The sequence below is a fragment of the Sander lucioperca genome, chromosome 1 (assembly GCF_008315115.2).
Source record: "Sander lucioperca isolate FBNREF2018 chromosome 1, SLUC_FBN_1.2, whole genome shotgun sequence".
In the NCBI taxonomy this organism is placed as follows: Eukaryota; Metazoa; Chordata; class Actinopteri; order Perciformes; family Percidae; genus Sander; species Sander lucioperca.
Window position 1 is genome coordinate 11374487 of NC_050173.1, and position 27098 is coordinate 11401584.

The 27098-nt window shown below is 39.1% G+C and overlaps 2 protein-coding genes across 4 annotated transcripts in view; both read left to right on the forward strand.

Annotated features, from left to right (window-relative positions):
* LOC116035098 (papilin-like) overlaps positions 1 to 4432 on the forward strand; it is a 28373-nt gene extending 23941 nt beyond the window's left edge. The window contains 4 exon segments of the mRNA XM_035996972.1: positions 2339 to 2506; positions 2888 to 3055; positions 3508 to 3681; positions 4205 to 4432. Coding sequence (XP_035852865.1) covers positions 2339 to 2506; positions 2888 to 3055; positions 3508 to 3681; positions 4205 to 4206 — 512 coding nt within the window. The 3' untranslated portion in view covers positions 4207 to 4432.
* A 1293-nt stretch (positions 4433 to 5725) lies between these two features.
* exd3 (exonuclease 3'-5' domain containing 3) overlaps positions 5726 to 27098 on the forward strand; it is a 42605-nt gene continuing 21232 nt past the window's right edge. For 2 of the 3 annotated variants that reach the window (XM_031278043.2, XM_035996895.1), the window contains exons 1-19: positions 5726 to 6056; positions 7272 to 7320; positions 10289 to 10353; positions 11247 to 11408; positions 12194 to 12379; positions 12477 to 12530; positions 12700 to 12839; positions 12936 to 13042; positions 13128 to 13201; positions 14319 to 14357; positions 14486 to 14652; positions 14886 to 15039; positions 15558 to 15756; positions 15852 to 15961; positions 16926 to 17109; positions 17342 to 17514; positions 18280 to 18498; positions 18666 to 18719; positions 18912 to 19043. In XM_031278043.2, the coding sequence (XP_031133903.1) occupies positions 6054 to 6056; positions 7272 to 7320; positions 10289 to 10353; positions 11247 to 11408; positions 12194 to 12379; positions 12477 to 12530; positions 12700 to 12839; positions 12936 to 13042; positions 13128 to 13201; positions 14319 to 14357; positions 14486 to 14652; positions 14886 to 15039; positions 15558 to 15756; positions 15852 to 15961; positions 16926 to 17109; positions 17342 to 17514; positions 18280 to 18498; positions 18666 to 18719; positions 18912 to 19043 (2271 nt within the window). In that variant the 5' untranslated portion in view covers positions 5726 to 6053. The remainder of the gene's footprint in view (positions 6057 to 7271; positions 7321 to 10288; positions 10354 to 11246; positions 11409 to 12193; positions 12380 to 12476; positions 12531 to 12699; positions 12840 to 12935; positions 13043 to 13127; positions 13202 to 14318; positions 14358 to 14485; positions 14653 to 14885; positions 15040 to 15557; positions 15757 to 15851; positions 15962 to 16925; positions 17110 to 17341; positions 17515 to 18279; positions 18499 to 18665; positions 18720 to 18911; positions 19044 to 27098) is intronic. The other variant, XM_035996930.1, reaches the window with a different exon arrangement.

Consider the following 27098-nt stretch of genomic DNA (forward strand, 5'->3'; position numbering starts at 1 on the left):
TTTTCTTGCTGAGCTGCAGCGTGCGGGTACCTTCTGGTAATCACATGGTTTGTTGCTGGGACAAAACACCAACAGTAAACCTACACACAGAGGCCTCATATTAGCTTCAACTTAACTTTAGAATAAATCTTTGCATAGGGGCGGCCTCAAGCTCACCCAGTAAGAGCGTGGGCCCCATGTAGGCTGAGTCCTTTGCAGCGGCGTGGGTTCGAATCAGATCTGCTGCCCTTTGCTGCTTGTTATCCCCCATCTCTCTCCCCCCTTTCCTGTCTATCCACTGTCACTATGTAATAAAGGGAAAAAGCCACCAAAAAATAATCTTTAAAAAAAAGAATAAATCTTTGTATGAAACGAGTGTGGTTTTTTTGTCCAGAATTTTTACCGTTGGGTCATGAAGGGATTTCTTCATGTTTAGTATGGAAAGGAGGAATGATTGCAGCCACCAATTACTCTTTTATTGCACATAGGGGTCGACTGAAATGTTTTTTCAGGGCCGATACTGATTATTAGTAAGGAGACCAGTAATCAAGAAGAACAGTATCTGAAATCAATTATACATTTGCATTAAAAAAGATTCTGTGTCGAATTTTAGAATAACAAACTCTAACACAAAAGTTTTTTTTTGGTTTAATGTTGTTAGAATTCTTTTTTCATGGGTTAAATGTTCAATCTGTATTTCCCTGGATCAATATGTTGAAATCACCCACAGCAATAGCCTACTAATGTTAAACTTCTCAATACACCCTCAAACTTGTGCGCAAGACAGTTTTCTTGACTTTGACATTTATCTCCATAGTGACAGAACAGAGTTTTACCATTTACATTGAATTTTAAAACATCCATCTCCCTTCATTCTTTTGTATTGTGAACTGTGAAGATAGCCCTTACCAATACTTACAATGTTAGTTTATATCAAGAGACACACATGATCCCATTGAAATCTATACATACACATATCTTCTTTTTCTTTCTTTCTATTTTCTTTCCTTTAAATCTAATATATTTTAGTTGAACTTTAATTTCACATAAATGTGAAACGTTTTGTCCACATAAAATTAAAACATTACTTGTTGAGTAAACAATAGTTTATTGTTGGGTTAAAATACCTGGTTTTGATTGCCATACCATATTGCCTTTCATTTAGTAGCACTGTGTGGGATTACAGTGAATGAAACAAACACTTTGATTTGTGATGTTAATGTCCAATGTCTAAGTTGCTCAACCACATTAGATGATGTTTTACTCATTTATTTGTTTGGCCGTGGGAGTAAATACATATGGGGCAACACAGCACAAATAAGTCTATAGGTCAATGTACTGGGCTGGGGAGTAATATAAGAATACAAGAAGCAAGTAGATAGCTATATTTCCATCAATTCAGGCTCTCAGAACTTCAGACACATCAGGACAGAAGTGTTAAGATGGAGAAAGCAATGATTCTGGTTTCTGTGCTGCTCCTGGGGTGGACCTGGACCCTCCAGGGGGTCCCTGTTGATGGGGATGAGGTGAGTGGCTGAGCTCCGCAGCTGTTTTTATAAAGGATTATCTATTCTTTCTTTATGGCCATTCTTATACTTTTTGTGGATTATTATATTCTTGTATTCACTGTCTCTTGTAATGCTGTCATACTGGTTCTTTATACCAACAGTGAATGAAAGGTTTATTATTTTAAGCCATATGACTGTTTTAATACTGAAACATCTGTGCAGCATTTTAATGTTGTCGCTGATCCTGGCTCAATAATAATAATAATAAATAGTAAACCAGTAGAACCAGTAAAACAGAACACAGGACAACCATAACTATCTTTGATTTAATGCTGTAGATATTTAAAAAAATATATATATATTGGATAGGTATGTCTCACTTTTTGTAATGCTAGCTTCAGTGAAATGCTTTAATAAGACATTACAGAATATGTGATGTTGTCAACCAAATTACAGAGAAAGTGTTTAAGATAATCTTGAAACAAGTTGAAAGAATGTTATGTGGAACATTTCTACAAGAGGATTTAAATGTCATGTATCTCTGACCGTGTCTGTCTGTGGCTGTGATACAGGTGGAGCCCTCTGTGGCTTCTGAGGACGTGGAGGATGCAACTCTGCTCAAAGCTCCTCTGTTCAGTGCTACAGGTACGAGATCAACTTACTAATGTGGTGCACTTATTAAGCTGTGCTGATAATGAATATGTGTTGAATGGAAAAGAGATCCTGGTTCTGATGTTGATCACAGGAACTAAAAGTACAAACAATACACTACTGTACATGTAACGTGTTTTAGAGTCAAGTTCTAATAGTTGTCTCTCTGTGTTACTTCCTGTATCTCTCTCTTCTTGTAGAAGTCTGTGATCAACCACCAGAACCAGGTCTATGTGATGCTTACATTCCACGTTACTTCTACAACTCCTCCTCAATGAGCTGCCAGCTTTTCATCTATGGAGGGTGTAATGGCAACCAGAACAACTTTAACACTGAGAAAGAGTGTATGCAGAATTGTCACACTGAAGGTGAGGAGTGAAATACAAAATACAACATGTTTCACACACAGTAGAGTTCAATGCTTATTTTTGCTTTTTTATTCTTTGCAGACGTGGAGGATCCTCTGTCCAATACCACTCTGCTGAATACAACTCTGCTGAATCTGCCCAATAAATTTATTTTTAATGCAACAAGTAAGAGATCAACTTACTCAGTTGGTTAACATGGTACAGTTATTGAGCAGTGCTGATAATGAATCTGTGCTGAATGGAAGAGAGATCCTGGTTCTGATGTTGATCACAGGAACTAAAAATCCAAACCATACCTTACTGTACATGTGACGTCTTTTAGAGTCAAGTTCTAACTAATAGTTGTCTCTGTGTTACTTGCGTTATCTCTCTCCTCTTTAGAGGTCTGTAAACAAAGACCAAAAACAGGTCCATGTAAGGCGCACATTCCACGTTACTTCTACAACTCCTCCTCAATGAGCTGCGAGCTTTTCATCTATGGAGGGTGTAAGGGCAACCAGAACAACTTTAAAACTGAGAAAGAGTGTATGCAGAATTGTCACACTGAAGGTGAGGCGTGAAATACAAAATACAACATGTTTCACACACAGTAGAGTGTTATGCTTATTTTTGCTTTGTTATTCTTGTATTGTCCTAGTTTGTAATGAGGTGCCCAGAAATGATGCACATGATCATATTTTTTTAAAAATTAGATTCAGATTAACAAAAAAGTACTGTGCAGCTTAAAGATGTTTAGCCATAGACACTTATATCAATAAGAACTTTAATGCAACTCATAGCAACAGGGTAGAGATCAACTTACATGTACTCAATTGATTAACATGGTACACTAATTGAGCAGTGCTGATAATAAATGTGTGCTGAATGGAAGAGAGATCCTGGTTCTGATATTGATCACAGGAACTAAAAGTACAAACCATACACAACAGTTGATGTATTTTAGAGTCAATAACTAACTATTGGTTGTCTCTCTCTGCTTCTTCCTGTATCTCTCCGTGTAGAGGTCTGTAAACAAATACCACCAACAGACGGCCCAACGTGTTTGGGGAATTTCCCACGTTACTTCTACAACTCCTCCTCAACGAGCTGCCAGCTTTTCACCTATGGAGGGTGTGGGGGCAACTTTAACAACTTTGAAACTGAGAAAGAGTGTATGCAGAGATGTCACACTGAATGTGAGGAATGAAATACAAAACACAACATGTTTCACATATCTGAACGCAGTACAGTGCAATTCTTTATTCTTTTCTTCTCCAGTTTGTAAAGAGGTCCCGAGAAATGAGGCACACGATGATATGTTTTCATTATATTCAAATAAACATTAAAAAGTACTGTGCAGCTTAAATATTTATAGTGAAACACATCTTATACATATATAATGACACTTATGTTATCAAAAATGTAACCATTAAGAACACTGTTGTTCTTGATGGTTAATAATTTATCTTTTTTTACTGATGCAGCTCTGTTAAGCCTCTTTGGCCACTATAGGTGTCCCATGTTGCTTTTAAAACTCACATATCAAAGTTTTGACTACAGACGACAAACGCTGCTGATTATAAGTCAACATAACATGATCTTTGTAACACAACTGTGATTTAGATTCTGGTGTCAACTGTACAGTACATACATATCTGTTCATGCAAATCCCCACACAGATATGATCAAAGCACTTAATGTATTTTTGCTCTTTTCCAGAAGAAAAGCTCCCAGAGCCAAAGTGTTTGGACTGTTCAAGTTCATTTTTGAGGCATACAAACTGAAATTCAGTCCAGGAGAACATGTTTCCTGGAGGAAAACTGGGTGGGATGAAGAAACAACGCTGCTCATCTGAACTTACCTTACAGATGCTCTTTCAGCACTCACTTAAAATGTATATGTTCAGTTATATCATAACAGATTACCAATAAAACAACTATCTCAATACTCTGTTTTTTTTATGTTTGTTGTTTATAGGATAAACTCAAATTAATAATATCTAGTGATATTACAGGGGTGGAGCACTCTGAAATTCCACACAATAAAATCATAATATGGAGGAAGGGAGCTTGAGAAGGTTAATTGGTTAGGTTAAATTAATTGAGTAATGCAACTAAGTATTGTATTCATATTTTAGCTTAACAGCCCTAAACCCTAACTTATCTACTAACTATTTGGGGTGATGACTATAACTTTGATGGTAGAACAGGTGGTTTTCACATGAAACACACTGTTGCAAAAGAACACCGTAATTTCTCCTAGCAATAAAGTTATTGCATTAACATGGAAAATGATGGGTAGACCATGGTGTACAGTGGTTTTAAAAATAATCTATGTTAAATCAATATGAATTTACAGTGTATGGCTCATTAACAGTGTTGTAATGTAACAAAGTACAAATACTTCACTAGTGTACTTAAGTAGAATTTTCACATATCTGTACTTTACTTTGTTTTTTATATTTCCAGAAACTTTTACTTTTACTCCACTACATTTCCTAAATAAAATGTATACTTTTACTCCACTACATTTCCCCTAAGCATCTTAGTTACTCGTTACTACAAAATAAAATCAGAAGAAATTTGTTATACTGGATAAAGCAGGTTTGGCGAATCATTTCTCCTAAATTGCCAAGACAATGCACCCTCCATTCCAGTTGGTGACCTGATGCCTGTTTTTTTTGCCAAGCGGCAAAAAAAAAAAAAAAAACATAGGCCAAAACTAAAGAAGAAGAGGTCAAGAGGAGGAAGCATAATGACATTGTCATGGAAGCACCTGCTGCAGGCTCTGCCACCATGGTAACAGACAATGACCACCCCGACGACAGTGGTGATGAAAATAACGTTACACACCTTTGGCCATAAAATTCATAATAAAGTTTTTTTTACTTTTACTTTTACTTCTAATACTTAGGTAAATTTTATATCAGAAACTGATACTTAAGTACAGTAAATATCAGATACTCAAGTAATATTCGAAAATGAGACTTTAACTTTTACCAAAGTCATTTTCTGGTAAGATACTTGTACTTTTACTCAAGTATTGTTTTCAGGTACTTTATACAAGACTGCTCATTAATAAATCTGGTTTAAAGTAAGTAATTGTGTGTTTTTACATTGTTTAAAAAAGTTGTCTGCTCCGCGTTCCTTGACCAGATGATGGCGGTAGTGCACTTTGTGCCTGCATTGACAGCCTCCACTGAAAACCAAGTAGTGGATCAAGAACTGACAGCAGGATTATTTTTCCCTAAGTGTAGCACTACAGGCAGCTTTATCTACAGTGTGTTTACCGCTCCTGATAAACTCTATCAATAAAATATCTGACAGTGTGTATTTATAAATATGTTTGCTGTTTTATGACATGATTCAGGGGTCATAGCCTGTGAATTCTGACTAATAAATCTGGATTTTTGTACAGTGTGAGGGAAAGGGCTGCCTGGAATGTTAAATGCAGGGCAAACAAAAAATATACAAACTGGTCCACTGCCCCACACAAACTCAACTGACGCAAGGTAACGTTAACGTTTGTTTACCTGACGATAGCTAACTGGAAGAAAGTAAAGTAGCACATGGTGAGTCCATTAGCATCGATAACGTAACGTTACATTAGCGTAACAATGTATGTATATCGCTTGTCAACACTCTGAAAAATAATGTCGACTGTGTTTTGGAGAGCAATATGACTACCTAGCACTGAGGTTTGAGCTAACGTTAGCCTAACGTAAGTCATGGTAACGTTACAACGTACTTGGCAAAACTACAAACTGTTTTGGCTTTTAATTAGCTCTTGCATCTGAAACACAAGAGCAAGAACACGCACGGATGTCATCAGAAGTTGATTGAGTGCTTGATTTGTCTGTGCCAGACAAGCTAATGTTTGCTAACAGAGTGTGAAGTCAATCACCGAGGAAGTGTAATATTTTCAATTACCACTAGGCGGGGATAGAAGATAAAAAAGGTGCTCTCTTCTCTTCCTCCTCCATCCTCTGAAAAACGTTCTGTTGCCTGGACACTGTTGCATGCTAAAACCGGCCGCTAAAGCCTGCAGGCATTCAGACAGGGAGATACAACCAGACTTCAAGCCTAATAAAAAAATCATCCTTAGCTTGAAATTAAGTCTCATAGCCAGCTGGCATCTTGCCCTTTCGCAGGCTGCTTTTCGTGTGTGTGTGTGTGTGTGTGTGTGTGTGTGTGTGTGTGTGTGTGTGTGTGTGTGTGTGTGTGTGTGTGTGTGTGCGCGCGTGCGTGCGCGTGCGTGCGTGCGTGCGTGTATGTAATCATTTATGCTGAACAGTTTTCCTTGATGTTGGTCTTTTTTAACTGCTGTTGTATGACATGATTCTCATTTTCTTTTGGTTTGATTTCCACTTTAGTTTTTTGTTTTGTTTTTGGTCCAGTGACATGACATCCAGACTGGTAAAATATGCAGGTCGATTTTCTTCATTTAACAGTCAAAACTGGTAATCTATTGAGTGGCTGGGACAATTTAAACATTCACTAGTCATTTGGCTGGTGGACAAAAAAGTTAATTTTGCGCCCAGAATCATTCAAGACACTGCAAAGTTGTTGCCCAACATTAATTGAAGGCAGATGCATTAGCTAACAAGCTGTATGTAGGGTATCGTAATCGTATCTTGGCCTACCAGCTCAGTTGCTTTACCATATTACTGTATGTTGTACATAACAAAATGATCTTTTGCTTTCATGTTGTGATAGTAATATACTGAATTGAGCAATTGTGGTGGTCTTGTTAATAGCAGTGTTGCTTTGTGTTCCTTCCTCAACAGAGTGACAGCAGCACACCCAAAATGAACTATACTACTCCAGAGGCAGTGGGTATGTATCACAGTTTTACAACACACAGTTCTCTTACAAAATGTAGTAAGGAAACAACACACATGAGGGTTTAATGTAAAGTTGTGATGGGTATACAGACTCCATAGGTAACATAGCTTTTGTACAGTGGTTATACTGTATAAGGAACATGTGTTCACATACATTTATCCGAACAACCTAAACAATTAATAAAGCACACGATAAGCATATCAGATGCTCAGGTTAAATAAGGTTTTGTCCAGCAGATTGTTGTGCTGAAACCACTATGTTACTATGTCATCACTCCTGTGGACTGTATTATTCATACAGTCAATACAAATGTACTTCATCGTCTTTTTGATAGATTACTTTTTAAATTCAAACCAGCTATTTTTCAGCACAAGGTATTCTCTATTGTAGTGTAGACTTGTTGCCACTGTGATTTGCTTTGTTAACAAATGTCTCATAGCAACATTAGTTTGCTGAACACAAGGAGCTCATGGGGTGTTCAATGATCTCAGTCGGCATTGTCACTCTTTTTTCACTGTAGGTATGTGTCAGACCACATTTGGATTGAAACCAAGTTGTAGTCAGTTCTGGAGAGGTAATTGACATGCAAACACTGCTTTAACACGAATCAAATTCTGCAAGTGCTTGTACTCTCCTCATTTTGAAGATTCTGTCATAGCATCTGTTGAAAGATCTTTCCATCTCCTACGGCAAAATACAAAAGGAGAGAAGTAGGCTACTTGTAGAAGAATGTTGTGTTCTAGTGCAGTTGAGCCACTTGCACAACCTCTGCCAAGTCACACTGAAAGCTCTTCTGGTGGCTCTAGTGACACCACATGCCCCATTTAGACACTTGATCTCTGTGTTTCCTTTATTTTGGCAGCTGCCTGGCAACAGGCAGTTAGACCTGCCTGTAGATTTAATCTCTGTCTAATTTTACTGAAATTTAAGTGGGACTTTTATTGTTTTGAAAGAGTGGGAGGTTAGGATAGTGTCTCAGTACTTTAAAATCCACTTGTTGTAAATACAGTGTTTTCTCATATTTCAAAGGATCTGTAAAAAAAAAAAAAAAAACACCCTCCGAAAGGTGAATGAGTGCATGTACTGTATGTGTGTCCGTGTATTTGTACGTGGTGATGGAGGTTATTATGTCGCAATGAATGGGGAGCCTCCAGCTCTGTCATTCATCCACCAGCCAAATCTCTGAAGAAGCTACATGCTCCACATTCCTCTCCTCTCCTCACACAAACAGTGGGACTGAAGTGAAGCGGGTTGTGCTGTTTGTGTTTGTGTGAGTCCCTGTGCACGTACGCATGTTCGTCAGTGGGATGAATGGGCTGGAGCGGGTTGTATAACAGCAGAGAACCACAGAGAGCATTAAAGGAAACTGTAGCTGTTCAAATTAAATGACCTTTCAGTGGACCATTGCAGTGTTTCTGTACGGCTCAGCCCATTTACTATATACACAGGCTACTTTGCTGTTGACCATTTTCTATAGCACGCTACTGTCATGTTGCGGTCAAAGCTGTGGCCCAATGGTGAGATAGCAGAAGGGAAGGTTCATTTAAAAGTATGTGCTGCATTACCATGCAACAGTTAAGCATCATTTACAAAAGTAAAAGCAGATATTGTAGTCAATACGATGGATTACATAGCAACGTATCAAGCATCTTCTAAGTAACTGGAATTAGATTTTCATATCAAGTAGAATTTTTTAAGAACACTGATTGTCATATATATATATATATATATATATATATATATATATATATATATATATATATATATATATATATACACACACACACACACACACACACACACACACACACAGTATATATAAAGATTCTAAGGCAGGTAAAGTTCCTGTTTAAGAGACAACATGAAAGAGACAAAAGGTGTCAGGCCAGGAGCGATGTAGTAAAGAGAGAGACCAACACAGAGAGAGGGAGAGGCCTTTTGGTCTGCTTTCCCAGGCTATGCATCAGGAAGGTTGTCTGTTTTACACCGTGACCACCGCATAGCCCTTTCCTGGGGAAATCCGAGACAAAATTGAGAGAGGCTGTTGCAAGGGAGGGAGAGGAGAACAGGAAAACTAGCCCTGGGAAGGAGGTAGGGGGGGCAGGTATGGTAAAGCCCACACAGCATCAGCGACAGAAAAAGAGCTGGAGCTTTTGGGAAGTCTAAGTGGAACACACACACAGGCACATAGACACAAAACGTGCATGCATGCATGCTTACATCCCTTCTTGTTTCTGAGCTCTTTTACTCCCCATGGTCTTTCAAAAAATGTGCTCTGAGAGTATTTTGGCTGCAGATTCAGCTGGAATGCAGAGCTAATGCTGGGTTCCTCTACTGTCCAACCAGCCTCAGCTGTTAATCCGATGTTATGGCTGCTCTGCTATGCCTGTTTTAACTAACAATATTTCCAGTATATCACATTACCTGTAAGCTAAGATTTAGGTTGGACACAAAACAAGGTATTTCAAGACAAATTTGACCTTTTATTAATATGACCGGCACTCAAGAGCAAGGGCATGCAAACGTATACAGTACGCAAACGTATATTTGCATAGCAAGTTAATCGCCATTATAGCCAGGCAACATTGTTTGGAAAAGTTGATAAACATTTGTTCAAGCAGGGAATTGTGGTAACTGGAGGCTTCAGTAGAAAAATGAATGGGTTTTCATTGTTGGCAAAATGACACACTTGCATAGCCTTTGCATATTTTTATAGAATTACAGCTTTGAGAATTAGATCTAGAGGATTTGCATCTTGCAAAAGTTCCATTTTCCCAAATCAGAACTCTTTACTTTAAGGCCCAAAAGAGCTGAATAGAAAGCCATCAGGTGCCTCATATGGTAAAAACAACAACAAAAAACTATAAAGGCTGATAGGTTGGGATTCCTTGACAGGTTATAGAGGTCAAAGGTCAGAGTGAAACCCCACCTCATCTATGCGTGTGTGTAATCCCCTCAGGTCTTGACCCTGCCGTGCTGAGAGACCAACTCTTCGAGCTATGGAACCGGAAAGATCTGCAGACGGTGAGAGTCACTTTCACAGCGTGTGTGTGTGTGTGTGTGTGTGTGTGTGTGTGTGTGGGGAGGGGTGGAATCTGTGTTTCTGCGAGAAGCACTTGCACAGGAAGGAACACAAGAGAGAGAGCTTGGATACCAGCATGTTTAAATGAAGCTCACCAGTGTGTGTGTTAATGTGGAAACCAGAGTGTCTGTCAGTAGGAAGGAAGGAATTCGCATTGCACTGAATGAACTTGAGATCTGTGTGAGGAGGATATTGAGTGGATGACATCTGTTTTGCAAATTAAGACACAGCGCAAGCCTTTCTCACAGAGATATTATTTTCTTGTTTAGAAATGTTATAATGCCAGAGTTTGCATTCTTTAGCTGAGACCTAAAATGTGTCACAAGCCTCTGTGTCTGCTGGCCACAGGGAGGGTAGTTAGCTGTCTCCACTGGCTACTGTGGTGCAGCTATTCTAAAAAAAAGTCACTTATTTTACCAACAACTTTGACTTATTTAATATGTATTGCAAATTTCTAGTCTAGTTTAACACTGGTATTTCAAAAGGGTTAACTCACCCCTCTATAATCACTCAAATCTTTTGATAAATTACCAATTGACACACAAAACATACTGTATTTGTAAATGATGGTGAACAAGCACTCTTAAGTTCCAAACTAAAACAACTGTGTTTTGCAAACAAATGGAAGAGATTCCCTTTAACATGACCAACAGGCTGCAAAGGTTGTGTATAATTGTGTGGCTGTAATATGAATGACCCACATATTCAGGTTTGAATGAATCCACCTAAAAACAAGATTACAAAGACGAATAAGCTGTAATGTTTTATACATTTACCCTTTCCTCAACATTTTAGTTTTAATTCACACTGCTCCCTCTCTTTTCTCCCCCTACAGCTACATTGGACAGCCCTCCAGGGATTTTCAAAGTTGTCTGAGCCTCTGGAGGCTTTACTAACAATCCTGGAGGCCTGTCCAGGCAAACAGCGGGGTCGGAGCCACACCCTCGGCCAGCACATCCTCATGGAATTCCAGTCATGGATGAAAGAAAGTCCTCAGGTAGAAGAGACTCATGAAACAAACCCTTTTAAACTAAAGAAATGTACTCCAGAGTTTAAGTTTAAGACCTGCTTCAGCACTTCAACTGTTTCCACAGTGCAACCGGCTTCGTCTTTAGCAGTTAGTCCTCGTGCCAATCTCTAGGCAAAAAAATACACTTGTGCCACATGTAGGTAATGATTTATACAGGTATCTTTTTTTAATTAATATCTAAATGAGCATATGCATGTTTGTGTGTGCATATTGAATAACTAGCTAAATATAAAATGTATTACACTGCCATCTTTGTAAACTGGTAGAAGACATGCATCATAGTTGGGAGATTGCCTGAACCACATTTACAGAAAAGCAAATTTTAGTTTTTTTCAACATGTTTAGTAGCCAGTGCATTTGTGGAGTAAAGTGAGTGAGCTAAAGGTCATGTTTAATGAGGTGCCTTGCATCTAAAAAGAGAATACTAGAGCACATGGATCATCTAAAGTGGTCCTGTATATTGTATATTTTTTATCACTGAACTCCTGATGATCCAACGTCATGCCACACACGTGTTTCCAGTTCCTCTACGACAGCGAGATTAGCTCCAATACTTCAGTGGTGTCTCATGAGTGACCTTGTTGCAAAATTCAGTATTGGCGACAATTATTACTTTATGTTCCAGGCTCTTCTTTTTTGATCTATTCTTCATGTTGTCAATCTCAGTAAAGATTTTTTTCTTCTTAATTTTTTGAGATATTGTTGTACATATATTTTTGGCTACTTGTCATTTGTGTCCGTCCCTCCATCAGGTGACCCTGAGTTCACTCTCAGAGCAACAAGCAATGGCGCTTCAACAGCGGGCTCTGGGCTTACTAACAGATACCCAGCCCAACTTTGTAGAAAGTCTCATAAACATCTACCAACTCAATTCCCTGGATCCAGCCATACTCCGACTGCACATTAAAAGGTTGCAGGCTCTTCACTGCTACAAAGAGGTGAGTTCCTCATTTGATGTTAGCATTATTATTTTTTATGCAAGAATGATTTCAGACAAAATAATTTGACACCGTTTTATACTTTGGTTTTTCACAGGCAGCAGTACTCGCCATAAAGCTGAAGTTACAGAAAGAGCTGGATATGGAGGAGGTGAGACAAAACATTTTCAACAGACATGCCTGTGCAACCTTTATTCATACTGTAAGCAGTGAATACATTAGCATACTCTACTTAAAATGTGTTAGATCTGACTTTTCAAAATGGCCTCTAAAATATCTAACCAATTTCCAACATTGTCCTTTACAATCTTCTTCTGCAGATGTGTGTACCACTAATCTTGCAAAATAAGTTGCCATTGGCAGAGTCCTTCGTCATAGGCCACAATCATCTAGAACAGCGACTGGTCACACTGCTAGACTTGTGGTGCCATCCCAGCTTCAGTGTGGAAGAGATAAGCATGTATGGAACATGTGTGAACATATGGGAACCTATAGTATGTATGTAGGCATCAGTGTGTCGCTGTAAGATCTTGTGTGCGTGTGTGTTTTTCCACAGGCGATTCCCTCGCATCTCTCTGACCAAACAATGCATGAGCCAGATCCAGCCCAAATTGCTCACCAAACAAGTCTTCCGACTCTTGGAGAAATTCAACATTGACCAAGGTGTGTGACTGGCACGTGTGTAGTTGTTCATGTATGGGTGTACATCTCAGGCAGAAATGATTGTGATCTTGTCTTTTTGACTCAGGACTGTGTCCCAATGCTCTGCACAAGAGGAGATTGGACTCTTTGCGTTTCCTCATGTACAAGAGGTTTGTGGATGTAAGTGATGCAGCAGGCATTTTATTTCATCAAATCATAATTTATACCATGTAATCACGCAGGCTACTCATCAGTGACTTGCTTTTTTTATAGCTAGTATTAATTAATGGCAATAATGGTAATGCTTTTAGGACGGAAGACCTTTTTTTTTTTAAGCCTACACCTACATGCCTTTTTAATTTAATTACAAGATTTTACTCTTAAGCCTTTAATTCCTTGGGAAGAATATTGATATGCATATGAGAAAAAAAGAGAAGACTTTCTCAGAAATATTTTTAAATCAAGGGTTAAGGCAAGCCTAGCTGGCTCATATACAGTGCTTTGAAATATGTAAAGCCCATGGGTTATTTATTTAAGTTATTTGGACATTAAATTAGCTGCATTTTGAAATTTGACACATTGATGAATGCAATGTTTTTAATGCACTAAAACAATAGTAGTTATTTATTTTATTAGGTCAATGTAATTTCATTGAATACATCTATCATACATACATAAATCTGATCTATGTAGACCCTTTGTGTCTGAAGTATTTATTCCAAATGTTATATTTTTCTGCTCAGATCTTATGTTTTAGTTACACGTCATCTTTAATCACTGATCAAATCGTAATTGTGCCTTTTTAGCCAATAAAAGCTGGTAACAGATCTCAGTGGAATCTCGGTTGATTTCGGGGTGAAGGATAGTTTCCGCTCCTGAAAACATGAGCAGATGGCGGCATTAGATGTTTTCTAAAGAATTACTTTTTTGGCCCAGGTTTGTGGGTGCCAGAGAAAAGCAAAAGTATTGTAACAAAGTATTTACTAACCTTACTTTATCAGTAAATACATATTGCAGGTACTTTCATAAAAGGCCGCTATCAAATAAGATGATTTAATAAAAGTCTTACTGTCACCGTCATACAAGTGGAGCAAGGACTAGTGGAAACGGACACTAAAAATGACCCAATTTACCCATGATGACACAACTGCTGGAAAGAAAAATGGCAATTTTGGTTTGTTTGTAAATGTGGTTTTTATTTTGCCACAATATGTAAAAGGGCAATATTGGAATTGTTACAAAAATAATAAGTTAATCACACTCTGTGAGTATTTATTAGTATTTTGTACTCTTTTAGAAAAGCATGACAGAGGAGAACTGGAGTGACCATGTACAGGTAGGTGTGTATGCATACACCAGTGTGGAGAAATAAACTCTACTGTATATATCTTAGTGTCAAATATGTTATTTAGGATGTATGGTGATTTTTTTTTTAAAGTGCATATGTGTATTATGTATGTATAGTACGTTGTGGCAGATGACCTTGAGCTGCAGATCCATTTGGTGGAGATGTTGGTGAGGTACTGTGGTCTTCAGAAAGCCGCTCAGTGGTCACTGAGGTACAACATCCCCAGAAATCGACTTCCCTCTGGGGTATGGGAAACGCAGCAGAGTCTACCGCCTGGTCTACAGTGAGTTGGCCAGAATATGTATAAACATATCCTATTATGCAACTTGTGGTAATCACAGGCAGTACTTCTTTTATACAAAGAGGAATAGTTGCAGCATCTCTAATGTTATCTATCCACTCTCATTCCCACACACACACACACACACACACACACACACACACACACACACACACACTTTTCTCCTTTTAAAATGCACAATCACAAAAATACACACATTTGTCACCTCTGCTCAGACAGATAGGTTGGAGTGGTTCAGCACAAACTGAGCAGTGGATACCGTCTCGGTCTCACTGTCAGAAGTTCTATCAAGTGCCACTCACCAAAGACAAGGTTCACTTTGTGGACTCGCCGGAATCTCTTCAGAGATGTCGAAACATTGTGCTGAAGGTACAGAGAACTAAATGCTTAAAGGTTCAGTAGGTAGATAACTTTTTTTCTCATATTTGCTAAAGCTGTTAACTATATCCTGACACGTGAGACAGATTCTGTGAAAAAAATCCTGTTCCTGCCTGCCCATAGTGCTCGTAATGGCGTTTGCAAGTTTCCACCGCAAAGGAATACAACCAATCAGAGTCGAGGAGGCTCCTAATGCAGTGTCACTGACTGCTCATAACCTATAATCAAACTGTCAAACTAGGCAGAGATCATAGATTATCTGTCTCATGAAGTACTGTAAGAATATAGTGACAGTTAGGGTTAGGGTTGAGCAAATATGATAATATAAAAGTTACCAACTGCAGCTTTTGATTGAAAATGTTTTGTGTCTCTAAATCAACCATTAATGATAGTCTCTATATGTAATAGGTAGGCAAATGGGGTTACTAATGAAAGTATTTATTGTGAATCATTTAAAAAAAAAAAAAAGTGCTGCTGTCTTATCCACCCCTGTCTTTATCCTTTCTTAGGAATGTGATATAGTAGGCATTGACATGGAGTGGCAGCCCACGTTTGGCTGTATCTCAACTCAGCAAGTTGCCCTAATACAGCTTTCAGTTTTGGACCAGGTTTTCTTATTAGACCTTTGTGCAAACGGATTCTGTCAACACCCAGATACTATTAGTTTCATCAGGAGCTTGTTCTCCGAAAGAAACATCCTTAAACTGGGTAAGAAACAGGCTTGACAAAGGTTAAATCAAATTCATCTGAGGCTGTTTATACTATTATTCTGTCTCTAACATTTCTCCTTTCTTCCCATTCAGGCTATGGTATGTCAGGGGATCTCAAGTGTCTCTTGGCCACCTGGCACCAGCTTTTAGAGGAGCCATTGAGGATGGAGGGGATGCTTGATCTTCTTAATGTACACCAAAAGGTAACATTATCCGTCATTCAAATAACTTCATACAACTGACTTCTAAAATTAATCCTGCAGTTATTCTTAGAGTGCCAATAGAAAATACGCTATTAGAACATCATGCTTCTTTAATTAGTAGGAGTGTAATGTTTTACTAAATTCAGGCTTAGATTCATTACATTACAGTGCTGTCATAATTCAAATACATTTTCAATACAGAAGATTTGGTGCCTGATAATTGAAATTCAAAACACTATTTCAAAATGGCGGGTTTGTGCAGGATGTCCCGTGTTGCACAAGTGACTTATTCTATAACTGTTTTCTCTGACCAATCAGTGGTCTGCAGTGTTTAAACTCCACCTTTTAGTATCGGCTCAGCTCGCTTGGAACATGCCGGCGGTGACAGTCGAGTCAAGCCGAGCCATAACATGCAGTGGAAATGCGGCATTGCCCTGGTTCAGCTCAGCAAGCATCAGTGTTGGCATTGCCACTTGTCCACTGTACCCCATTTAACCGGGGTGAAAGGGCCAGAGGATTCTAACATTTGGGTCTGTGTTTTATTGCATGGTCATAACTCAGGTACATACTGCAGCTGTGGCCCAGTAGTTTGCCTGAGATATACAGTATGTAGCTAAGCTCTTGTTCTCTGAGGTGGATAGGAATGTGGAAATGGCAACATGGCTCTGTAACTGATGAGGTTGCTTCACCATCTGCTGGAGTAGGCTGCATGTTGCAGGATGTGAGGAATCCAAGAAATGTTTTTGAAAATAACGAAGAATGTCTGGTTGAAAGAGGATGATGTGGCAGGACATTAAATGGTAGGGGATTTTTTTTAAATTGCCTGGAGCCTTGCGTGGTCACAAATTCTAGATGATTTCAAATAAATAAAGTTGCTGTAATTGCAACCATGGAAACAGGTCTTTATTGGAGGAAAATTCAACACATTAAATTCTGACTTTAATGTCTATAATGCCTTTTCCAGATCCAGCGTCGAAAGGTCAATAGGACTCAAAATGGACCTAAGGAGGTGCTGGTAGGAGAGGACTCTGCAGAGAAAGGCCTCAGTCTGCTGGTACAACAGGTCCTGGGAAAGCCCCTAGACAAGACGGAGCAGATGTCCAACTGGGAGAAACGGCCACTGCGCATCAGCCAAATTAGATATGCAGGTAAGGTATTATGCATGCACACACAGACAATGACAGGAAGACAGATGGTCGCTGTTCTTTTCACTAAAGAATATCACAGATTATTTTGTTATCCCCTGACTACTGCAAACCAATACCTCCTCCCCCTTTCTCTCTCTCTCTCTCTCTCTCTCTCTCTCTCTCTCTCTCTCTCTCTCTCTCTCTCTCTCTCTCTCTCTCTCTCTCTCTCTCTTGTTTCTTAACCTCCTTCTAGTGGCAGATGCCTACTGTTTGCTGGATGTATACTCTGTCCTCTCCAGAAACCCAGCTTACTTTGGGCTACCAGCTGACCTGCGCAGCATCTCATCAAGCCAATCAGAGAAGAGTGCAGACAATAAACAGAAGGAGAAACATGCCAAGCAGATGAAACAGGCCCATGGCAAAGAGGTCTGGAGTCAATTACCATTTCACCAGCAATTGCTGTTATTGATAGTGTTTTTATTTTTTTATGAGGTTTCAATTGATACCACGTGTCTTTTGGTCTAGGATGTTAGAATACATTCATTTTGCAAGGAGGACAAAATGAAGACTTTTACAGATAGTTTGAAAATTTCATTAATGGGATTGTGGAAGCCAGAATCCATTACCTACTTGGCCTGTTCTTGACCCTCCTTGACATGTTAGCAATTGACTCTGAATAAGTGTAATATGGTGGTCTTTTCACATTTCTGTACACTTTCCTGTTACTTTGCTATGAATAAACAAGGAACATGAGGGAAAAAAGCAGGTAACTTTAGGAGGGTCTTTGAATCAGAAGGACAGTGTGTATGAGATTTTTCAAATTTTTCAAATTTTAGCATTTTTCTGGACTTTTATTTAGAACTTGGGTTATTTCTGATGTTTGTTTAACTTCCCAGACTGCAATAAATTAGATCCAACCCATTTTTATTTATTTTCATAACTATTGTGCTGATACATATAACAATTCTTAGAGCTTTGAGCTTCCAAATGACACAATAAATACAGTTAAACGGAAGAACCTGGGTTTGAGCATGTGTTTGACCAAGACACTTCAGCAGTTCCTATCAGCTCCAGGGGTGCAGTTGTATAGCTCACCCTGTGCTTTGACCTCCCTGTACTGTGGTGCAAGTGAAAAGAAAATCCCCCTGTGGGGATCAGTTAAGTATCACATTATTGTCTCTGTCTATTTAGGAATGTCAGGGGGCTCAAAGGATCAGTCCCCCTCGCTCCGACACAGAGAAAGGCCTCCTGTGTGGCGAGAAGCCCTCAGAAGACACCCCTGCTCTGCCCCCCCAGCAGTTGCGGGTGGTGTGTGACAACATGCTACAGGGACTCGGGAGGTACCTGCGCTGTTTAGGAGTCGATGTGGTCATGTTGGAGAATACCGATGATCACAGAGTAGCGGCAAAGGTTAGTTAGCAGTCCGAGCAGAAGACACACACATACCTTTTTATACACAATAAACACAAACAAAAGAACTCACAAAGCCAAAATGTTACATATTTTAGATAACCAATAATAACATTACTGCATTTATGCTTTTTGTTTTGTTCTGATGTGTATTTGTTGTGTGTCAGTTAGCACAAGCTGAAGGCCGTTTCATACTCACATGTGGACAACCGTTCCAAAGTGTAAGTACTAACATATGTAAACTCTTGGTGTGTGTGTGTGTGTGTGTGTGTGTGTGTGTGTGTGTGTGTGTTTAGGATGATACGTCTAGGGTGTTCCACAGCCTTGCTGTTTATGTTGAGGCTGCTAGTGGGCTTGCCTTGGTTCCAGGTTGTTTGCTTGTATACACATGTTGCCTCTGTCTCCCCACATAGTTGCGGTCCCAGGTGGGTGAGGGTCGCTGTCTGTCCCTAGACTGTTCAGAAAAGGCCAGAGACCAGGCTGTTCGAGTCCTCAGACACTTCAATGTCCAGCTCACTCCCAGTGACATATTCAGCCGCTGCCAGGTAGGGAAATCCACGCTGGTTCAGAGTGTGTTTTTATTAAATTAATTTAAAAAAAATGTCTGTATTGTTTTACTAATTAATATAATGCCAGTAATTATCAATACATACATATTGGGAAATAGTGAGTACTATGGGCACAGTCATAAGTTCACCAGTTGAGGTCCAAGACTAAACAGTACATACATGCAACAGCTTTCAATGAGAGAGAGAAAAAGCTTCAGTTCCTATATCAGCAAAACGTACAAGCAATATAAATACCCTGGCTGTTTCTGTGGTTATAAAACAATGCTAAACTTCCTGAATTCTGAGAACAAAGAATATGGTGGCTGTGGTGTTTTGCATAGTACTGAGAGAAAGAGAAAGAAAGAAATGTACGATAAGGGAAAATGAAGAAGAGGGTCTTTATAAAACACTAGTTAAAAAAAAATTTTTTTTGAGAAAATGTAAGTAATGTAGGTGTTGTACTGGATTATTGTGGTAAAAGTGAGAATGAGATTTTTTATACAAGTGGCCAAAATGGGCTCACCTTTACTGAAAGGAATGAGGAAGGAGCTTGAAGTTGAACCGTTGCACCTTCACGTTTAAAGGAACATGCCGACTTATTGGGGCTTTAGCTTATTCACGGTTAACCGTATATAAAATGGGAACTATATTCTCAGAAAGTCAAAGCACTGCTACTTCTGCTACTTGGGCGGAGTGATATGCTTGCAGCACCTGAGAAGCCCTGAGCAGAGAGTAGCAATGCTTCGCCTTTCTGAGAATATAGTTCCCAGTTAAATACGGTTAGAAGATGCTGTGTCTCATGTGACCTTGTTATTTGTACACGCTGTGACTATACAAATTACAACATGTAAATAGGAAAATGTTGGCGTTATTTTGTCACTTATTCGGAGCAGTAGGCTAGTTGGAACCGATTACCTCCAGGATCTGTGCTAGGCTAAGCTACCGGTGGAGTCGTCGGACAGAGTTACAACACGCACAGAGATGAGAAGGGTATGTATGGACTTATCTAACTCTGGGGGTTACGGTGAAAAGTCCCAATAAGTCGGCGTGTTCCTTTAAGGTGGCCAGTTGAGGCTGTGAGCTATTCTTGTTCCAGAACCTGGGGCTGACCCAGGAGACACTGAAAAGGATTAGTTATCCCATATGGCCTTTGAATGCCTCGGGGACACCAGTAGGAGCTGGAGGATGTGGCTGAAGAGAAGGATGGGTTACTAGGGTAACTGGGTTACTTGTTTAGCCTGCTGCCACCACAACCTGGACTTGTGTAAGTGGTATCAAAAGGAGGGTTAGATGGATGTATGAGAAAATAAATAGAATCATTCAGTGGTATGAATTAAACACGAGATATTTTTCTAATTTAACCAAAAGGGAACCAGGATGGAAACAAGTTGAACCTAGAGGAGAAATGAAACTGGATAAAAACCTTTCAGTATCATATTCTTCTTTCCTCAATTACAGAAACATTGCTTACTTGGATACAGATACACATAAGTGTGCAATGCACTGCATTATTCTAATTCCTATTCAATCATGTTTGTGGAGCCTGGAAAAGATGTTTGTCAGTCAGCTTGTTGCTACCAATCATTGTCGGATTTATGGTACATGACCTGTAGATATCTCCATGGGTGGCTGTTAAGGGAAACCTGTGTGTGCTGCGACTGTGTTTGTGTGTCTGTGGCGGCGGTTGTGATTGGGAGGGGTATCTTTGCAGGACAAAGTTTCTAAACTTGGGTGTTCTGGCCTGCTCCTGGTGGGAGGCCCTAAATGTGTCAAGATACACCACTGGGTGCATTTCTTTCAGACCCAAGATGTAAAACACCTGGACCACCTACCTCCTGTCTTGATGATACCACGATAAAACACATGCACAGTGGCCAAATGGTCATCCGCCTACTTTTCCTATTTATTGGTCACTCCTGATGCCACTTCAAGTCAATGTCACTTTGATATATTATGGCTAAAGAAGGGCCAAATGTGACTTTGTTGTTACACACCACCATTAACAGCACTGCCTCAGCAAACGTGAGACAACTTTTGTCCTTTGGTAATCTTTGGGGTAATCTTTTATAACCTCATTCAGGTCATAACTATATATTCTAATTTAAAATATGTTAAATTAAATTAACATGAAATGATAGCTAACTGAAAAAAAACTACCTTTGCTTTTTTAATTAATCCTTGATAATTTAATGGAATTTATTTTTTGAAGATGATCTAAAATTGAAGACCAACAGTAAATGAGTTGAATACGCTCATTTATTACCTTAAAGACACAGGTTATAAAATACGATATGCAAATTTTGTGTGTGTGTGTGTGTGTGTGTGTGTGTGTGTGTGGTTAGAGAGAGAGTTTCATCCTGGGGGCTGGTCTTTGGCCCACCCAGGCAAAGTTAACCCCTTTGTTATCTGATTGTAAAGCTCTCTGATTAGCAATGGATGGGTTAGTTTCTCTCCCTTTGTTTCTCAGTGTTTCTCCCTCATGCACATACACCACTGATCAATGTCCTGAGGAAAGAGAAGTAAAAAAAAAAGTCAGAAGAGAAGATTAACCACAGACGTGTGCGTGTGTGTAAAGATTGTGCAGGGAAAGGGTTAATGTTTGTCTCTGTGTATCAATAGGCCCAACAGAGGCATTGGAATGTGTGTCCACTATGGAGACCCCAAGAGGGAAAGGGAGATGGAGAAGGGCCTCCTGTGCAAGTGTGTCCTTGTCTGCATTCTTACGTGTACTTGCATACAATGAAGTGGTAAAAACAAAAGAAACACTGTGGTTTTTATGATTCACTCAATTATGTAATCTTCATTTATTGTGTTTGATGGATTTATCTGCAATTGATTTATCATCGGTGTGGCTCTGAGAAAACCCAACTCCAGAAAAGTGAGAGTGGTTCTTTTAGAAGTTATGTTAACTAACTTTAAAGATATATGTATTGGTGTATTCAATCTAAAATGAAGGAAGAATCATGCTAACTTTAAAGTAATGTCTCCCTGTAGTAAAACTGGATTCGGTCATGTATTTAAATGCCCATCTAGGGACCGCATTGTAAATAAACTAGCTTAGGCTATAAGTGCTGTGGTATATGGCATTGGTCTGTGCCATGTACTGTACTTGCCCATATAAAAATAAATAAACATGGCAGAGACCTACCACACAGGATGAACTGGATAGCCCAGAAAGAAACATTTATTGTTATATAAAAAATAAAAAAAGACATGCAGGAGAAATTAAAGATTAAATTCCACGTGGTTCCTCCTAGTTGTTGACAAAGCCTTTGAATTGTTATAAACAAGATACATTTTTATTTTCATCCATATTCTGTATGCCAATCAAGCATCCAAATGCAGCTGTTTCTGCTTTGTAGCCACATTGATAACATTTTCAGTTGAAAGAAAATGTTTGGTTCCTCCTAAAGTCAGTAACATGTTAAAACCATTGTTGTTCAAAATAGTTTCCCATGGCTAACATATCATTTTTCAACTCAGAAGAATATAGCTTTGTCCCTCCACTCTGGCACAAATGAAAACTACAGGATGTAAAAACTATTCATACTATACAGTATACTATACTGTAAATGTGTTTGAATATTGATATTGAACTTATTGGAACAAATATACTGTTAAAATGTTTCTTAAGTAATAAACATTTAGTGATAGTTTATTCACAGTATATTAATTTGTGAAAAAGAAAGTGTATTTTGAGCCCCAAAAATATATTAAGAGAGATACATCTTTACTATGTAAAAATGTTGATGAGTGTCACTGTATTAACTTAGTCTGTAATCCTTAAATTTCATCTGTGTGGATTCCTGCAATGGGTTGGGTAAGAGGGTGGAGTTGGCTATTGGTCCATTACAGTTTCCTTATTCAGTTATATCATTACCACTGATGCCTGCTGCATCTATATTTTACATACACACAAGCACACACCTTTCCGTTGGGCTGTGCAGTTCTATCAGATGTCCCTTACTGGCCTTTGATAGACGTGTTGAGATAGCAAAGATATCCTGATAGACATGAAGCCATTGAAACACACACACACACACACACACGGTAATAAGCATACACTTTCAAAACTGATAAACACATACAGACACCTTCATACACACACAGTCACCTCAGCAACTTTACACATGCACACACACTCAGAATCAGTCATAGACACTATTGCAGCAGAATCACTGGTTCCCACGCACCAGACTACTGGGGAAGTGAAAACAAGAGCAACAGGAACCGCCACACCGTGAGAGGGAGGGGTGGGAGAGAGATGGGGTTAGGGAGAGGAAAAAGGGAGGGAGGGAGAGAAGTGAGAACAGAGGTGATGGCAAAAGCAACTGAGGAGTAGTGAGTAAGTTCGGGAGAAAGACAAAAATAACATGGAGTCATTGAGACGGAATTACAGAGAGATTGTGTGAGAAAGTCAGAAATTATCAGTGCATGTGTGCAAGCGAGATGAGTGTTTGTTGAGTGAGGAAGAGCGAGAGGAAGAGAGAGTGTCTGAGAAAGGTGGCATTGAAGGAAGAGAAGAGGTGGAGGAGGGCGAGGGGATAGAAAGACTTGTCTGTCCTTTTGATCTACAAAGAGAGCCGCGGGCTAAGAAACAGGAGGAATGTGAGAGGTTGAGACACGTTTAAAGTTACCCTTCACTGGCTGTGTGTGTGCATGTGTGTGTATATTTGTGCATGTGAGTGAAATAGAAGTAGACGGTATCAGGATGTACATATGCGTTAAAATGCAGTAGAAAACAGAAGACACTTTTTTTTATAGACTCGTATATTCTCACACACCTTAATTCATATTTCACTGTTATTTTTAAATGCACACAGAGTTTGTAGATAACCACACATATGCACAGGGTCACACTTTGGTCACAAACAAGCTATATACCCAAACCATAGACTGTAAAAAAAACAAAACAAAAAACACAAACACGCATTTTCACAAACCTATACAAAGTGTGTTTGTAAGTGCATTTGAGCTCTGTGGCTTCGTCTCCATTCGGGTTCTGTCTCTGTGCATGTACTGTTTTTCGTGGTGACAGAATAGGTTTTTATGTGTCCCACTGTTTTTCCACTCTCCCTCCCCTCTCAGGGGAGCGACGGGGAGAAAGGGGAGGAGGCAGTGGTGAGGAGGGGGGCATTCCATAGGCACGCCAAGACATTCCGAGGGAAACCATTCCAAATATTTCCCACTGTGTGTGGCGAGGGCTTCACGTCTCCTGTTACACACATACGGTTTGAGAAAGTGCTAAAAGCGATTACACACACATTGGGAGAAAGCTCACACATAACACAGGTCACCCTCACATTCACTCTTTCTGGCATACACACATGTAGTTAGTTAGTGGGTGTAGTTATGAGTGACTGATTGGCAGCCTGTATGTCCGTCTCCTTTGTGTGTTTTTGTCTGGAGGGGGACGTGCTGTCGCTGCGTCTGTCTTTCTGTCTGTCTGTAGGGCAGCTAAATTTAGGAAAGGCCATTGTGATTGTTGTGTAACCCCAATGTGTGAGTTTATGAATAAGTGAGCAATTAAGACATGACCACAAATATTTAACTTTCACTTAGCTGCTACGTTTTCTATGGAGATGACTTCTTTCCTGGAATGAGATGCTGACTCATTGAGTGATCATTCATCAGAAATATGAAAGTATTCCTGTGTGCTTCACTGAAATTCATAAACAAGTCATTGAAAGGGGAACCGGTGGCTCACACTAATGAAGAGGGTATGCAAGGGTAAATATAAGTGTATGTATGTACAGTACAGTTATTGGATTAATAATAGGTGATGTGGTTGAAATCACTATCACTGATATTAGGATAAGGATATTTCTTCCGATAGAGATATAGCATGATATAGCAAATAAATGCAAAATCCGGATTTTGCTGATAGTTGATAAATGGTAATCAGTCTGGACCTAAAAATGTAAACAGGATTAAAACAAGTTCTGCATAGTTTTTACACATGTTAATATTGTTGTACTTATCTGAAGTAGAGGTGCAACGATGAATCGATTAATCGATTAGTTGTCAATTATTAAATTAATCGCCAACTATTTGATAATCGATTAATTGTTTGAGTCATTTTTTTATTAAAAAAAATAAGATTTCTCTGATTCTAGCTTGTTAAATGTGAATATCTTCTAGTTTCTTCTCTCCTTTGTGACAGTAAACTGAATATCTTTGAGTTTTGGACAAAACAAGACACTTGAGGACGTCATCTTAGGCTTTGGGAAACACTGAGCCAGATTTTTCACCATGTTTTGACATTTTTATAGATCAAACAACTAATCGATTAATTGAGAAAATAATCAACAGATTAATCAACTATGAAAATAATCGTTAGTTGCAGCCCTAATCTGAAGAATTCAATTTAGTTCATCTTTGAGGAAAAATATAGTTAGAATTAGGGCTGTCGATCATAAAATTTAGTTGACGATTAATTGTCCTACAAATAATTGCGATTAACAATTTAATTGTCTATTTTCATTTTATGCTACACAGCAGTGCTGTTGTGTGGCTTTGCAACTAGACCTGAATCCATGTTGTAAATGTCAATGGCTGCTCATCGAAATGATGCGATCATTGGCAAAGCAGTGTCAAATAATCTTCAAAAAACAATGTTTCACCTCTCGCTCTGCTGCACAGATTTATTTTTAAAAAGCTTGTTCTAAAACTGTTGTGTAGGTGGACCTGATGTAACGAAAACGTGGTTCAAGACAATTAATGTAAAAAGAGGCTTGATTTTATTTTCAAAAGCAACGGGGAAACACAAAGCCAGTGTTAACCGTTCCTGCTTCAGCTTCCAGACTGTGGTCGGGAGGCACAGGGAAGACTTTGTTTTGCCTCTAGGGCCGAAGTTGAGGCTCACTTTGGTGTTACACTGTACATTTACTACCACTTGACAACTTTACTGCTATTTTCTTCTCTGCTCCAATCGCCAACACCTGCTCCTCTGAACGCACCCACCGTCACTCTCACTCGACCACACACTCGCTACGCTTGCACTACACACTGAACTACTCCTAAAAGAACCCATGCTACTCTTATAACACCATGTTTCCATCCAAACATTTGTCTGTGAATTATGTAATTAGAAAAGCTGGATGTAAGCTAACTCCAGCCTAACTTCCCCTAGAGCTGTCAAACACACTGCTGCACCCGTCGGGGAGACTCTATGAATCGAGGAACAAATATGGTCTCATATGAGCTGAAACAGTCCAACAGCAGTAAGATCTAGATAGCAAAGTTCTCTTTCTCCACGTTTTTCCAGCTGGTAAAAAAACACCTTATTCACTTTCTATGTGTTGCCACATTAGTAACATTGGCTTTAAATTTCCTTTATTGCGGAATCAATCGATTATGCAAAATGATCGCACTCACCTCAAATAATTGCTATCAGAGGATTGAGTAATCATTTGTGACAGGCCTAGTTAGTATGTGAAATGCTTGAGGTCACACTGTATTTTAATGGTTAAGAATCCCGGTTCAGCTAAAAGTATAGATATCCTCATTTGAGCTGCAGTAGATGGCTGCAACATATAATTAGTCTGCTGTAGCAGTTAAATGTTGAAATTGTAAGAAGTAGGCAGTTTTTTTGGGAAGAGGTTTGAAAAATCCCACATAAAAATACGGCAGCCTGTAACCTGTGAAATGTGTCTTTAGTGTTCCTGACTCATTTTGAAGTTGATTCTCATGGCTGTTTGAGCAGACACAATAGCAGACACACACACACACACACACACACACACAGATAGATAAGGAAGAAGATGAGCCATCACTCACCAAGCATCTGGTCTTTAAGAAATCATGCCTGCTTATTTTCCCACAGTCTAGTTGGCCCCTGTGTGTGCGTGTGCGATTGCATGCATGATATGTATCTGTGTGTGCATGCTTGTGTGTGAATTTATAGTTACTCAGGCACCACTGAATTTTCTCTTATGGTTGTTTGTTTTTTAAGGATATTAAATTAAAGAGCTAATCATTCGAAAGGTAATCATTTGTTAAGAAGCCAGCTTCCTGCTGCTTCCAGCTTTCTCTGTGATGACTTATTTTGTA